This window comes from Gopherus flavomarginatus, chromosome 9 (assembly GCF_025201925.1).
Source record: "Gopherus flavomarginatus isolate rGopFla2 chromosome 9, rGopFla2.mat.asm, whole genome shotgun sequence".
Lineage (NCBI taxonomy): Eukaryota > Metazoa > Chordata > Testudines > Testudinidae > Gopherus > Gopherus flavomarginatus.
This window is the reverse complement of record NC_066625.1, coordinates 58,903,956-58,919,186: the sequence shown is the minus strand read 5'-3', so window position 1 is coordinate 58,919,186 and position 15,231 is coordinate 58,903,956. Positions and strand designations below refer to the sequence as shown.

The 15,231-nt window shown below is 36.7% G+C and overlaps 1 protein-coding gene across 1 annotated transcript in view; it reads left to right on the top strand.

Annotated features, from left to right (window-relative positions):
- RAB8B (RAB8B, member RAS oncogene family) overlaps positions 1–13,578 on the top strand; it is a 42,654-nt gene extending 29,076 nt beyond the window's left edge. The window contains exons 3-8 of the mRNA XM_050967112.1: positions 1,938–1,998; positions 3,200–3,277; positions 4,357–4,446; positions 5,483–5,548; positions 7,977–8,027; positions 9,495–13,578. Coding sequence (XP_050823069.1) covers positions 1,938–1,998; positions 3,200–3,277; positions 4,357–4,446; positions 5,483–5,548; positions 7,977–8,027; positions 9,495–9,587 — 439 coding nt within the window. The 3' untranslated portion in view covers positions 9,588–13,578. The remainder of the gene's footprint in view (positions 1–1,937; positions 1,999–3,199; positions 3,278–4,356; positions 4,447–5,482; positions 5,549–7,976; positions 8,028–9,494) is intronic.
- Positions 13,579–15,231: the final 1,653 nt, after the last annotated feature.

Below are 15,231 nucleotides of genomic sequence, written 5' to 3'. Positions count from 1 at the left end.
ATGGTTCAGGACCAGAAGTTTCTTCCTCGTCTGACTCAAGTGAGAGTGATTCCGGTGCATCAGAAACCGGCAGCCCTTCTCCGTGGGGTACTGGGCGTATAGCTGATGGAATGTTTGGATAATGCACAGTCCACTTTTTCTTCTTTTGACATACCTTTTCCCAACTGGAGGCACCATGCAGAAGTAACAATTGCTGGTATGAACTGTTGGCTCTCTCCAAATCATTGGCACTGTAAAAGGCATAGATTTCCTTTTCCTGTTCAACCACTGGTGAAGATTTGTTGCACAAGTGTTGCAGCATATGTGTGGGGCCCACCTCTTGTCCTGATATCCAATTTTGCAGCCAAAATAAAGGTGATAGGCTTTCTTAACCATAGTGGTTATACTGCGCTTTTGTGATGCAAAAGTCACTTCACCACAAACATAGCAGAAGTTATCTGCACTGTTCACACAAGTACGAGGCATCTCTGCTCACTTTGGCTAAACAGAAATGTATTCCTTTGCAAAATCAAACACTGACAAATGAGAGAGCACGACACTGTATGATTTCTAAAGCTGATGTAGGGCAATTTGTTCAGCAGAGTGATGTAAGCTTCGTTATGATTGCGTCATCCATGACTTCTAGGAATAACATGATGCAATTCATATAATGTATGACGCAATACCAGCTTCAGATTGCATCATTCATTGTTTTGCCTAAAAAGCAAGTACTGTCCAAACCCAGTCATAGATTTATTCATAGATCCAGTCAAAGATGTATTTTAGTCATTTCTGGTTTAAATTGAGATCCCTTCCCTTTATAACTCACTTATCCTCTGCCATTCCCAAGTCAAGGGTCGTATATACTGACCCAATAGCATATCTTGAAAACTAGAGCCAATCAACAATTTTAAGCATCATTTTCGTTCTCAGTGACCCAGAATTAGTGAAGTTGGACTACATTTATTTCAGAAGCATTTTGGCTGTAGAGCAGTGTTATCAGTCTTCCCTTCTAGTGAGGGAATGGTATGGTAGATCTCAGATCAATGAAGGCTACACTCAGACCTCAGGACTTCTGGAATATGCTGCTCAAATAGTCTCACTTTTGTTTCTACTGCCTGTCCCTCTCTTCTCACATTTATCTCCAGACTTCTCCTTGTCCAGATCTATTCCGCCCCCAGCACTCAAAAGTTCAATGAGTATAAGAAACGTTGCACCTTTAGAGAGAGGTAAAGGATTGACTCTGTGTACACAAATTTGCAGAGGGACAGTAGGGTTGAGGTCTGTTATTTCTCACTTCTATATATTATTTATTTAATTAGTTAACATTCTTGTTAACAGCAAAAAATGTTTTCTCTCTGGAGACACAAATCCACAATTTGAGAACCGTAAAAGTAAGCATCTCTCATGGTATCTTCTAGACTGAGCACTGAGTCCCATGGGTGGATAGAAAGATTAACCTAAATCTATACAGAAGCCCTTGAAACCCCATAAGATTGGGTCCCTAATCCATGAACTGTTGGAACTCATTTGTACAACTTTTCTTAAACATTACATGAATATATTGTCTCATACTACAGAATTAGAATTTATAATCCCTATTCCATGATGAGAGATCTTTCAGCTATAATGTATCTTAATAAAAACTATTTTTAGAGGAGAAGTTTTCCTCAAAAAGCATTTTATCAAAAAAATCCAGTTTAAAAAAATAGTCTATTAATTATTTATAGCCACTCTGTTTCCCCTCATAAATATCAATCTTAGTATAGTGGTTTACTGGTACCTTTTTGAGTGCAAAGGAGAAAGAGATATATTTATTTAACTTTTTAAAGGGTACTTTTCTTAATATCCAGGAGTATCAACACATCCATTACCTTTTTTGTTTTTTATGAACTCTGAAAGTAGTGAAAACAAGGTTTAAAAACAATAAACAAGTGTCTATTTTCACCAAATTCTAGGGATACAGCAGGTCAGGAGAGATTCCGCACAATCACAACAGCATACTACAGAGGAGCCATGGTGAGTGAGTATTCAGAGTGTATCTGTTCAGGTGTGACGAAAATCATAATTGGTTTGCTTCCTTAGGCTTAAAGGGTTCAAGCTATCTTGCTAGAGAGAAATTGTAACTCAAAGGTAGGGGATAACAGATTATTTCAGGACCATTGCTGTTTTTGTTTGTTTGTTTGTTTGTTTGTTTCCTCCAGTTTTCTGCTCCTCCATCTTGTGTATCTAGTCACAATCTCTCTGTGGACATAAAAGCTTAATTCACCAAGTTGTGTTTGAGAAACTTGTTTTTATAAAATCACAACACTTTCCGTGTTTCAAATGATAGCACGATAGGTGATATGTCTGCTAATATTAAAAGTACATTTGACTGAGTTGGTTTTCCTGCTGTGTCCCCCACTTCAACAGCTCTAGAACGCAGCAGCTAGATTCAGACATGATCAAGTATATACTGTCTCTCTCGTGCAAATGCTGCTGATTCTAGTTAGTCAAATATTTGACTTCTGAATAGTTACTTACATTTTGACACGCCATATGCGACAGAGCTATTCACAACATTCCATCACTGAGACATCCTAGGTCAGGCATTAATGCAGTTGTCTGGTTTTGCTTACTTTACTGCCACCATATTATAGGGCGATGCACGTGCATACACACAGCTATGGAAGGCAGACTTGCTTTGGCAGCGTTCAGCATCAGCCTTGCTGTAAAACTCTACTCATTTGTTAAGCAGAGCTACTTGCCCCAGGCAAGCAGAATCTTACAAAAGCTGTTCCCAAGCCCTTTGAGAGGTGGGCTGATGCATAATGAACACTGATACATGTTGTAAACATGGCTTACTTAAAACAAATAGGATATCAGGTCATGATTACTTTATGGTGATCACAACCTTTCTTTCTAGTAAGACCGACTGCTGGCTGCCTTTTAGTTATAGAATTTACAAATTCTTGCTGATGATAGTTTAGCTAGTTGTAACTTAATGTTAAGAGCATAATTATGTGTAAAAACAATTGGTGACAATTAATGGATATTTATTGGGTCAAGACCTTTCAAAATTTAATCTGAGATAATTTAAAGCCTTCAGAAAGGGTTGTTAATTATAAAGGTACATGTGGCTTACTGACATTTTAGGAGTTTTAACTACAAACAAGCAATGTGTACATAAAATCTAAACTAATATTAAGATTAGCTTTTTTGTTTTTGTTTTTACCCACAGGGAATTATGTTAGTATATGACATCACAAATGAGAAGTCTTTTGACAACATTAAAAACTGGATAAGGAACATAGAAGAGGTAGGTGATTGGGAAAATAAGCTGCATCTATTGATATTCTTTAACTTCTCCAAAGCAATGATCAACATCCGAGCAATTTTATTTTCTTTCAATGGAGGGGTGTATATGCGTAGCCAAGTTAGAATGGATGTAAACCAGAGCAGTCGTCCTTGAGCACAGGGTGGCTTTTTGGTTTACCATGGGCTGGAAAGAGGAAAGTTAGAGACTTTCATTAAAAAATGATCATGCAAAGCAAGGATTTCAAAACCACTTGCTTCCAGTGGGTGCCTTTAGCTTAACCTTTGCTTTGAAGAGATGAGAAGGAGAACTATTTTCAGTATCTCTTGGTGAAGTTGAGAAATGCCTAACGCTACTTTGGTAGTGTTAAGTGTAGATTTACCTGCTTGTATGCATTCAATACCTGGTTGTCCAAATTTTGTCTTTGGTCTTATGTAAAACTTCAGTTGTATGTTTGTTCTCCCTCACCTTATAAGTTATTTGAATAGCAAATACATTGACCATACTTGAATCCGAAGGCAGTGCTAGACAAATTGGGAATAGGAAGCCTTGAGCATTAGGTCCAAGCAAAATAAGGCTTAATCTAGTGGTGACAGAAATTTATTCTACTTGCTCTCAAAAAAAAAAAAAACAAAAAAAAACCTGCCACCTTTCTCTGGTCAATTTGACTATTGGACCTTGCAAAGAAGGGACTATCCCAAGGAGACTTCTGATACCATCATATCAGACTGGTCACTGGTGACAAGGGTTAGAAAAGCCTTCCACTCTAGTCAGGAATGGAAGCACACTGATCTAATCAGGCAATTTGTGACCATTTTGCAAGCCAGTAAACATCAGTCTTGTTTTAATAACTTCATTTTGAAGTCAAGCAAAGCCTCTACATGCTAGTGCCCTAGACATTCAAAATTAAGAGAAATACTTTATTAAGCCGTTCAAAAAGTTTATTCTTCTCTTTCCCCACTGATGCCCTTATTAGGGTTTTATTAGAGCTCTTATTGTCTAATGTGAGGATCTGTTTCTGATAGGTGAAGATTTATCTTTAACTCTATGCTGCTTTTACAAGAGCTTATTTTTCCCTTCAGCATGCCTCTTCAGATGTGGAAAGAATGATTTTGGGTAATAAATGTGATATGAATGAAAAGAGACAAGTCTCAAAAGAAAAAGGAGAGAAGGTAAATTTTTTGGACTACTAAATTCTTTACTAAAGGCCTAATATTTTCTCTGATCTACTGTTCCTAATGATGCTGCTTGTTCTACTTTTAGCAACACCAAACAAAATGAGTCTTGAATGCCTTTATTCTTTAGAATCTTCTACTCACCCTAGGATGTCAACCATTTGTTAAGATGGTACTTAATATATGGACTCCAATTGAGCTTCAGTACTTCCCTCAAGTGAGATGGTCTGAATGTTGGCCTTCCCTATGATAACACAATTCTTCCCTTTGAAGGAACCTGAAAGGGATAATAATCAGGATGTCATTTAATTGTATTGTGGTTGATCATTCTCTGAATCAGACTCTTTTTTGCAGTGGCGAATTATGAATGTTAAATTTAGCCATATTAAGGGTAAAGTTAGTTTTGACATTCTGGGACGCTTTCTAAGGATCCTGAAGTAAGGCTGCACACATGAAATTATAGTTTACACAATCCAAGTATTGTGATACTGGCTAGGGGTCACTGGTAGGATTATCTGTACCTGCATATGAATGTCTTAATAGTAGTCTAAGACTTTTTTTTCCTTAATTAAACTTTTGGTATCCATAGGAAAAGTTCTATTTAACTTGAGTGATTTCCATACAATAATTCAAAAAAAGCTACAGAATAGACAAGGTTTACGTCAGGTTCTGCCTCTGGGAGTATTCTGTGGTGGGGATACAATTCAGTGCAGTTACATCCATTTACACCAGCAGAGGGTCTGGTCCATCATGTTCAGAAAACCCTTAAGCTATTCTCTCAATTTCTGTAGGAGCTATTCAAATGTCTATAGCAACTGTTGATATAGTCCTTCATTAAATGCTATACAGCTCTTCAGTAAAAAGGTAATGTTAACATTTTTCCAGGACAAAGAAAGTAAATTTGGGATTATGATATAAACTTGGTTACACCCTTAATGGAGCCACTGCTCCATTATTAGCAGACCTAAAAATGTCTTGTCACTTTGCAAATTTAATTTATAAATACCAAAACTTTTTAAAACCTGTCTTCCAGTTAGCAATAGATTATGGAATCAAGTTTCTGGAGACAAGTGCAAAATCCAGCATAAATGTGGAAGAGGTAAGATTGGAATTAGACTTTTTTTTTTTGTCAACTTAAATACTGTTACATAATGTTGCTTGCAATGTGATTTCTAACTACTAGCTTTTCTGACCTGATGCATAATGTGGTATTGACCACTTTGCTCCTGTGTCTTCGTGTGCTGTCAATTTTGCATTATTTGAGTATGTCTTGTAGCTCACCTGATGTCTTCTGGTAATATTTCTACATTTGTAGATGGGTGTTAATAGTGACTTTTTTTTGTTAATGTTGCAGATAGTATAGTCATATGCTCACTAGTTTTTGGAACAGACTTTTATGTTATACAGTGTATAAACTGTACTAGGATACAGTAGGATCCTGGACTCTAGGTGCTACCACAGTACACTAGTATTTTCTCTTTCCTAGAGAGATTTTATATTACTATTAGATATACACCATACATATGCATTTTCTCCCTGTCGTTTGCCAAGAGGACTAAATATATCTTGGCTAGCAGATGGTCTGCTGACTAAGTTGAAAGAGGAGCTCAAAGTAGGTCAGGCTGTCATATAGCTTCACTTGCTATACGTTTTTCCTAATTTTAAATTATGATTGCCGTCCTGCAGGACAACTATATATTTTGCTGCAAATAGCTGAGCTCACTGAGTGGACCACACCAGCGCTGATATCCTCTTCCTGTAAAGGTCTGAGGAAAGGAAATGAAGCTTGAGTCTGTCAAGGCTGAATTGCCGGAGAATCCCACACAGCAGTGTTTATATAGACCCACACAAAATAAGTTTCTTAAAATGACCTAAAAGAGGAAAATAGTAAAGACTCCAAGAGCAGTTACTTTGGTGCTTTCTTTAGGCAGGATTAAGCTATCAGTTCATTCCAGATGTCTAGTCATTAACAGATCTGTACATTTAAGCCACTAGTCATGACATATAGCAATCTTTTTAGAGTGTTTTTTAAAACTAATATTGGTTGAAGGTGAAAAAAAATAGCATAAGAGGCAGGACAGCTGGTAAATACTCTCCTCTGGAGGCCACTGTGTTCTAAAAGCTTTCCAAAGTATATGACACTTTTTGTTTTGTTTTTTTTTAAGGCCTCAATAAGCATTAAGTTCACAATTGTGGAAATTTAACCTGTGCATTTTTTAAAATAGCTCAACTGATATACGATAGCACTAAAGTAATTTTGTAAATGGAGAAATCTGTGTGGCACAGTGTATATAGTCTATAGCTAGAATGGATTTCTGTTTTCATTGTCCTGCACTGGGGATAGTGTTTGACTTACTTAAGGTTATCACTATATCAATGCTTTTTTTGTTTGTAATGATCTGCAGAATTGTGAGACTAAAAGTAACATTAATAGTGGACTTTAGATAAAAGCATATCCCTTATTCCAGTTGTTCACTGGTGGTACACTGTGGTATTTCTTTTTTTGCTGCTTAATTGTCAGGAGCATCCTGTAATTTCATCATTATTCCTATCCTGCATAATTAAATGCAGGGAATACATTGGCACCAAGGGCCAGAGTTCCAAGCTAGCTGCCGGAGTAACTTCTAGAATTTTCATGTTTTCCTCTCATCTTTATTACATAGCTGGCCTAGACATGTCAGACTCAAAAGTAATGTGTAAATCTTGAATCTTATTTCCAACCACTTAATTTCTAGAGGTTAATACTTAATTCTGTTAATAAGTGAATCATGTATGGAACTCAGTTTGTGGTGGTGTCATTTTTTTCTCCTTTTATAAATGCATGCTTCCCCTCCTCAGCCCCCTGACACATAATCACTCCAATTCCTTCCCTTGAGAACCTTGTCTCCAGTTCTAAGCCCTTTCCTGAAATTCTACTTTCCTTTTGGTCCCTGAGAATTCAAATTCTCTCAATCAAGGATTTCTATTGCCTTAAAAAATAGACTCTGGCCATTACTCAACTTTGTATCCGTGTCTGATTAGCCCAACTGTCAAACACAGCATGGCACATACAAGCCAAAGTGGTTTTTGGTTGTGGGAGCAGGTGGTGGGTTGTCTGGGAACCCATGCACAAAGCCTTGGCAGGGACAAAAGGAAATGAGCTTTGAATTTTCTGTTACCAGCTAACTTTTTGAGCTTTTTCCACCTTGAATGGTGCTTCTGAAAGGCTAGATTCTAACCACAGCGCACAACTTGATACAATGTGGCACATGCCGCATCTTTGAATTTGGACTCTGGCCCTGAGTCTTTGCAAAGCAATCTAATATACAGCAATGGTCAGAGCTGCTCAACAGCAGGAGATGAGGTGAAGGATGCTGACCTAAACACTAGATTATAAAACGACTATTGGCGAATATGAGAGTATCCATTGCACACTTACTGCCTTTGATATAATTTTTAATATTGCATATTGTGTAGACCATGGTTACTAAACGTGTTAAATCATTCAATCTATTTTGTCTCTAATGTTCCCTTCTCCTTGGTTTCAGGCATTTTTCACACTTGCACGGGATATAATGACAAAACTCAACAGAAAAATGGTTTGTACCTTTTACTTTGCAGTATGTTAACTTTTATGCATTGTGCAGGCTGTTACAAGGACAGTGTTAATACACTTCAGTTTTAAACTTCTAGGAAAACCCACTGTTTCTATGGTAATCTAAGTAGCAGCTTTGTGACTGGCAAAAGAAGCAGTCTCTGCGTAGACAAGTGAAGGCAGGCAATGCTGCTCTTACTGTTCAGCACTTGTGATTAAATTCTCTTCAAAACTATGCGGAGAACATCAAAGTTGCACAGAAACTTTCTTTAAATGAGAAATGCCAGAGTTAAGGTTCCACTCTGCCCCCTTGTGTACATTCATTATAGCAGCAGTCTTTATTGCATGATCACACATTTCTCAGATACAACTCATTTGCTCTTTCTGTTGCTAAGACTAGGGTACTACGCAAAATATATTACATTGTACAAGTTTCTACTATGGTGCTATTCTTACAAATAGCATTTTTTTCCCTTCAGGAAGCGTTCATTTTCCTTCTCATACACAGAAGTGGCTGACCCTCTTTTGCTCACTTTCAAAAAATAAAAAACACCTTCAGGCAGATACCATGCCTGAAAAGCTTTGTTAAAAGAAACTTTTTGCAAAGCTACATGCATTTGACAATGAGATATTTAACATGGAAAATGCTGAAACTTTAAGGTTAAACTATAGTTTGCTTTAATGACTCTTGAACATGAGAGGCTTGGGAATTGACCCTAAATTTACATGATCGGTAAGAAGTGGTCCTCTCTATATGGGAGGGACAGGATACATAGAACAGTGATTAGTCATCATTACCGATTTCTAAAAAAAAGCTTGTCCAAATGTCCTATGGGTAAACTACTTAAGTGACAAAATACTGAAAATTGAAATCAGTGGACAAGAATTTAGCTATGCAAATCCTATTAATGTTATGCAAACCATTTTTGCAAACTTTGTTCCTCAGATATCTTTCCTTTATTAAAAAAAACTTCAGAAGAAAAAAAAATGTTAGTGTGATTAAAATCTGTGGATCCCACAGTAGTCTACATCCTGTGTACAGATTATATATGGTATCTCTTTACCCACCATTAAACAACCATCTCCTGCTGAGAGGTACATGGTACTTGTTGAATTTATATTTATAAATCTTAGAACATGAAGACTTTAAAAAGTCCTAAACTGTGCTGCAGGCTTCACGTAAATCATAAAGTTGGTCCTTGCCCCACTAAACTGTCTTACGAACTCAGTTGGCTGTTCTTTCAGGCTGGGATTTCCATATGGATGCATTAATAATATGATAATTTGAGTTTCCAAACTATCCAGCTCCCAAGAGATTGTCAATTACCCAATAAAACTGCCCCTCTGCTTACAAAAAAACAGTTGACGCCAATATTTCACTTATGCTTTGGAGGCTGGGGAGTGAAAGAGAAGGGGGAATGTTAAGGCTGCTTTTCTCCATTCATAATGTAGTTGTTTTTGTTTTTTTCAGAATGACAACAGTTCACCAGGGGCCGGTGGGCCAGTGAAAATAACTGAAAATCGTTCGAAGAAGAGCAGCTTCTTTCGATGCACGCTACTTTGATGAACTCCTAATGATAGACTGCAGCACACTTAGAAGAACCTTTTCTGCTTCTTTGAAAGCACAGGGTCACAAAGCCTCAGAAATTATACCACCAAGCTGCTGCTGAGAGCTTCAATGAACGTTGACTGCGTTAAACAAAATACCAAGTGGATTTTGCTCACTAAGCCCATTGACCTGTCAGGCTCCTTTTTCTCAAATGTGGAAGCAATGAAGTGGAGACACACAAATGCAGGACTTAAGTTTCTTCATTACTTTCTGTTTTAATGCCTGTTGCAAAAGCTGCTACATTTCTTTTAACTTTGCACATCCATATTAGCCTTTTATTGCCTCTTACCGCACAATGTAACACTTGTGTTTGCACAGTTTATTGTCCTGTAAGTAAGTTCTTTAACAGATTTGTGCATTCTTTTACAAATTTATTTTAAAAAGCCAGAAGGAATAGATTAAATCACATCTCCAGTAGTCTTTGCTCTACACATGTGATCATATCTGCCATATGGATATGTTTAACATAATGGAGCTTATTAAAACAAATTGGCGTTTAAGAACTTGTATAGGTTTTTATTCCATTTTTCTCACAAATGCACAAATCCATTCATACAGAAACTACTGCGTCTTCTGTTCCGAGTGTAGGACGTTTCTTTTTTCTATTGGTTTTTACCAAACTTAAGAGAATCTTTTTAGAGCAGAGTTGTCTTCTAAATAGACCTAGTTTTTGTTTCATTTGTTGAATGCACCCTTAAAGCATGTGAATGAATCCCAGTGATCATTCATTTTTCACCTAGTTTTCTTCTGTTAGCCCAACTCATCTGCTCCTTTGTTTTTGTTCTTCTTTCTGATGACACTTTAGTTGAGATTTTTAACATAGCACAGGTGAGCACCTAGCTTTCACTTAAGTGACTTGTGGTAGCTAAACTGAATGATTCTGTTCTCCAGTGTATGAAGAGTAATTAGTGATGCTGAGGATGTTTGCTTCACACCTCTAAACCTTGACCCTAGCTTCCTGTGTAGTCACTATAGTTATTAAGCCCCATCAGTAAAGAAAATGGCACACCAAGGCTTGTAATGCAATATTATGCAGCTGATACTGAATGTGTAATGCTTTTTGTCTGCACAGGCCATTACAGAAGTTAATCATCAGAAACTGGTGCAGTGATTTAGACTGTTAGAAGCCAAGTTGAAAATTAATTGCCTTTCTCATTCCTCTGAACACCTGCAACCTAGTTTATGTATTTTATCACTTGCTTATGTGTTTTTCAAAGATCTCTCTCCATGAGTGATTAAAACTGGTGCTTTAGTTTGTTGTGCCAAACTTGGACCATTGTTAGCTTTAACTACAAATTTAACAGAGTCCACCACTTTGATTATAAGGTGCAAGTGGATTGTCTTGTTGACAAACTGCTAACTTTTCTGACACGTCTGCTTGTTTCACTACAGTCACTTAACTTTGTGGTAACAACCAGTCCACTGGTTAATATGTTAATGTTTCACTCTGCTTCAGTTTGGGATGTCTCATATTGAATTTGTCATCTTGGTCTATCTCAAATATTTTGAAACTAATTCAGTGGCTTTCTACATATTCTCCCCACACCTCTACTTAATTACAATTAAAGTGATCCTTGTAATTAAATTGTGAGTCACAGTCTCCTATTCTTACTGAACTAGAAGGCACAGCAAAGTATTTGAGGTAGCAAGAATGTTCAAAACAAAAAAACAACCCTAGCTGCTCTGGCCTATACTTTGCATTTTTCTGGGACAGGCTAATGCAGTTAAGTTTTCTGTATGATGATAAAGTCCTTTCTGTACAGCAACCATTATGACTTCAGTTGTTATGAATGTTTAATTTTCAGTAATTTACCTCTGACTTGGTGTTGTAACACATAGATTTTTATCTTGGCGTTGTCTGCAAACCAGTACTGACATGTTCTGTGGTTGGCAACTTTTACAGAATGCTTTGCTTATGTTGTATTTCCTCTGTCTTCTTTCTTTTTGGTTCTGTGTACAAACAAGATTAGTCTCCATGAACTTCCTTTTGAAAGAGCCTGTAAGTGAGAGTCTATAAAGTGCTTCTTGACGCAGCAGCAAATTGGGGTATCTGCTCTGTTGTATTAAAAAGAGAGAAAAATCCTTGCTATTTTCTTACATTTAGCTATGCTAAACTGTACATAAATTTGAGGTAAGACCATAGGAAGTTCACTTTATGCATGATAAAATGATGCAGTAAATATTTCACTTCGCTTAATGTTCATATAATGCTCATCTTTCTCTATTTGTAGAAGGACTTAGTGACAGATAATTTTTTCTGTCCCCCGCTGAAACTGAAGAATTCCAGTTTCATGTGAAAACATTATGGTCTTATGGATAAGGTAAAACAGATTTTTTTTGCAGCAGTATTAAGTGGTTGAGGGGCCGCACTTTATCAGTATATTAACTTTTGATAATGGTCAACATAGACTTCTTTACTCATACAGTCTGTCGGACATTGAAAAATGTGCTGTATTTTAGCATGTAAATCAGCTGATTGTTTCACTGGGAACTTTTTTTCTAGCTATATTTTGCTTTAGGCAAGCAGACAAATAACTATGTTATATCTGAGCATCAGTTGCTGGGTGCTGCAGGTTTTCCTAATACCAGAATGATTGGTTTGTACAGCCATTTTTGTTATAACTTTACTCAAGACCTATAATCTTAACTTTTGAAAGACTCTAACTATACCTCAGCTAACGAATATTCTAATATACATTAAAACAAAGGTGATCCAACTCTTATTCATTATACAAAGCAGAAAATGTGCAGCCTGCCTTGCTCTAAAGACCTCCATTAGCCTTTAAGGAAAGGCAGGCATTTCTTTGGCTTTTGTTAGGAATAGAAGCTACTTGCTGTCAAGTTTGGGTTTTTCCCCCCCCACAACTCTCTTCTTCCCTCCCAGTTTGTGCAGTGAGTTCTGTTTTTTTTCTAAATGGTGGGAAAACAGAACCTGAAAATATATGGTCTCAGTGCTTCTTTTGGTATAGCTTTCAATCCTGTGATCAGCAAACCATGCACATAAAATGCTTAGTTCTTGTTGAGTAGACATAGAATACTTGATTTAGGTTTAGTTATTAAATCTCTTGAAGTTTAAATAATGTTAAAACTTCGAAACCACTTATTAAATGTAATGCAATTTATCTTTATTGAATGTGGGGGTTTCTACAGTACTAGTCAAGGTTTTTTAAAAGTGCAGTTTTATAAATGGGGTATTTCCTGTCACAAGTGCATTTCCTCTTTTAGTCTTTTGTTTGTCAAATAATTATTTTCACAAGCCAAAAGTGGAAGGGGGTGTATTTTTTTGAGGGGAAAATATTTTTTTTGAGAAGAACTCTTGGGTAACAACTTTGAAGATACACCAATAGTATATAACATGCATAAATGTATTGCAAATTTGTGGAAAAGCATCAGTCATCTGATTATGTAATCAAGTGAAATTTGCCATGTTAAAGTTTTTAAGAACAAGCTGTCTACAGATACTGGCTCCTTCCCTCTACTGCCCCTGAGCTGCTTATGCCACATTACTCTTATTAATATACCTTGTATTTCAAAATGCCATGTAAAGGCAGGACTTCCCACTTTCTCTTTGTTTCCAGTGAATTTAAACTTTAATGCATTCCTATGGCCTTATAAACATATATTTTGCAAATGACACTTTTACTTGGGATTACAATTATTTTAATGCAATATACAGTTACTAAATTCAGACTAAAAAGTATGGCCCTAAAGAAAATGCTTAGTTTTCAAATAGAATTGTTCTACCATGTGTGTTTAAGCACATTTGATCTCTGTTCCAAAGGCGTAATGTGAAAATCCTGCAGATTAAGTGGACTTGTCATGTTAACTTGTAAACTTAATCATTAATTGTGTACTGATACTGTGTTTAAAAAAGAATGGTTTTATTAATCCATGTGAATTTTTTACAACAATGTGCATCTCAAATAAAATTACATAATGAAAAACATTCAGCTTCTTCTATGAAGTAACTCCATGTAATCAATCTTATGCAAGTTGCATTTCCACTCTATTCTAACACATGATTATGTTGGGGAGGGTCCAATTTAACTTATGCCTGAGGTTTAGTTTAACTTCAATAAACTTCCTGAATAGTTTGCTTGCTTGCGAAACTGACTCTTTTGGGAGTAGCTTCTTCAAGAACTTCTATCCCTATTCTAATTCCTTCTGCATCAGAACAAGGGGAAGTTCTAAGGTAATTACTAGGAGGGAACACTTGAGTATCTTAAAGATGTGTTAAGGAGTGGGAATAATATCCCAAAGCATGTGTTGAAAGCAAGACTAGACAAACACTAGTAGATGTAAAGAGAGGTGCAATCCTGCATTACCAGAGAGATGAGTGGGGTGGGGGAAGAAGTGGAAAGTATTGGGCCATCTAGTCAATCTTTAACATCTGTGATTAAATAAGCTTATGTGAGGAGGAGAAAAATCTTTCATTCTCCAATAGACTTTGACCTTCTGAGGCACATACAATTGACTGCCCCCAGCAAATACTAGGACTGCCCAGGCTAATTCAAATGCTGAATGAGTATTGAGGTGTCTGACAAAAGTAATTGCTAACAATTACCTTACTAGCAGTACCGAACTTGGCAGTTAATACAGTTAATTTTGTCACTCGTATCTAAGCAATGCACTTGTAATTTTAAACAGGGACTGTTCGGGAAAGGATTGAATCTATTGCATCAAAATGGAAAAATGAATGAACAAACAAAAGACATCTTGTCTTAACACTTTTCTATAATATCAGTATCCTTTATTTTAAAAAAATCTTCCCCAGAAGTCATCACCGTTACTTGTTGTCTCCAAACTTAAAACCTCTACTGAATTCAGATTCTGCCAATGGCACCATAACATACCCATTTTATGTAACTTTTCTGCCTCCCAGCAGGGTGGATTTGATTAGCCCGTGTGTTTATAAGCCGACCCCCCCCCCCCACTAAGATGATTAGGTAAAAATAGCAAAAACTGTATGACCCTTTCATAAGCCAACCCTATATTTCAGGGGTTGGCCAGCGTTGGCTCCTGGCCCATTAGGGTAAGCCTCTAGTGGGCCTAGACATTTTGTTTACCTGGAGCGTTCACAGGCACGGAACCCCTCAGCTCCCAGTGGCCGTGGTTTGCTGTTCCCAGCTAATGGGAGCTGAGGGGCTCCTTGCCTGCAGACACTCCAGGTAAACAAAACAACAGTGTATTAGATATTCAATTCAATGATTCCATGGAGTTTAAAATCATCAAATTTTGGTGTAGACCAGTTTTATAAGCCAACCCCCGCTCTTTGTATCACTTTTTTACCAAAAAATATTCGGCTTATGAATGAGTATATATAGTGTAAATCAAACTGATTTTAAATCATTTCAATCACTAGTCAGGAAGACTTGATTTAATCATGGATTTCTGCATAAAAGTACATTTTTAATTCATATTCTTCACAACTCACAGATGTAGGTTTCATTTTTAGAGGATACACACTTTTTTAAGTGATTTTATTTTTAAAACTTTTCAGATTAGTTTTACAGCTATATCAGAAAATGAATGAATGGTTATTTCATTTGCCAAAGGTAATTGAAGCAGATATTTATGAAGTCATTGGGAGGTGAACTAT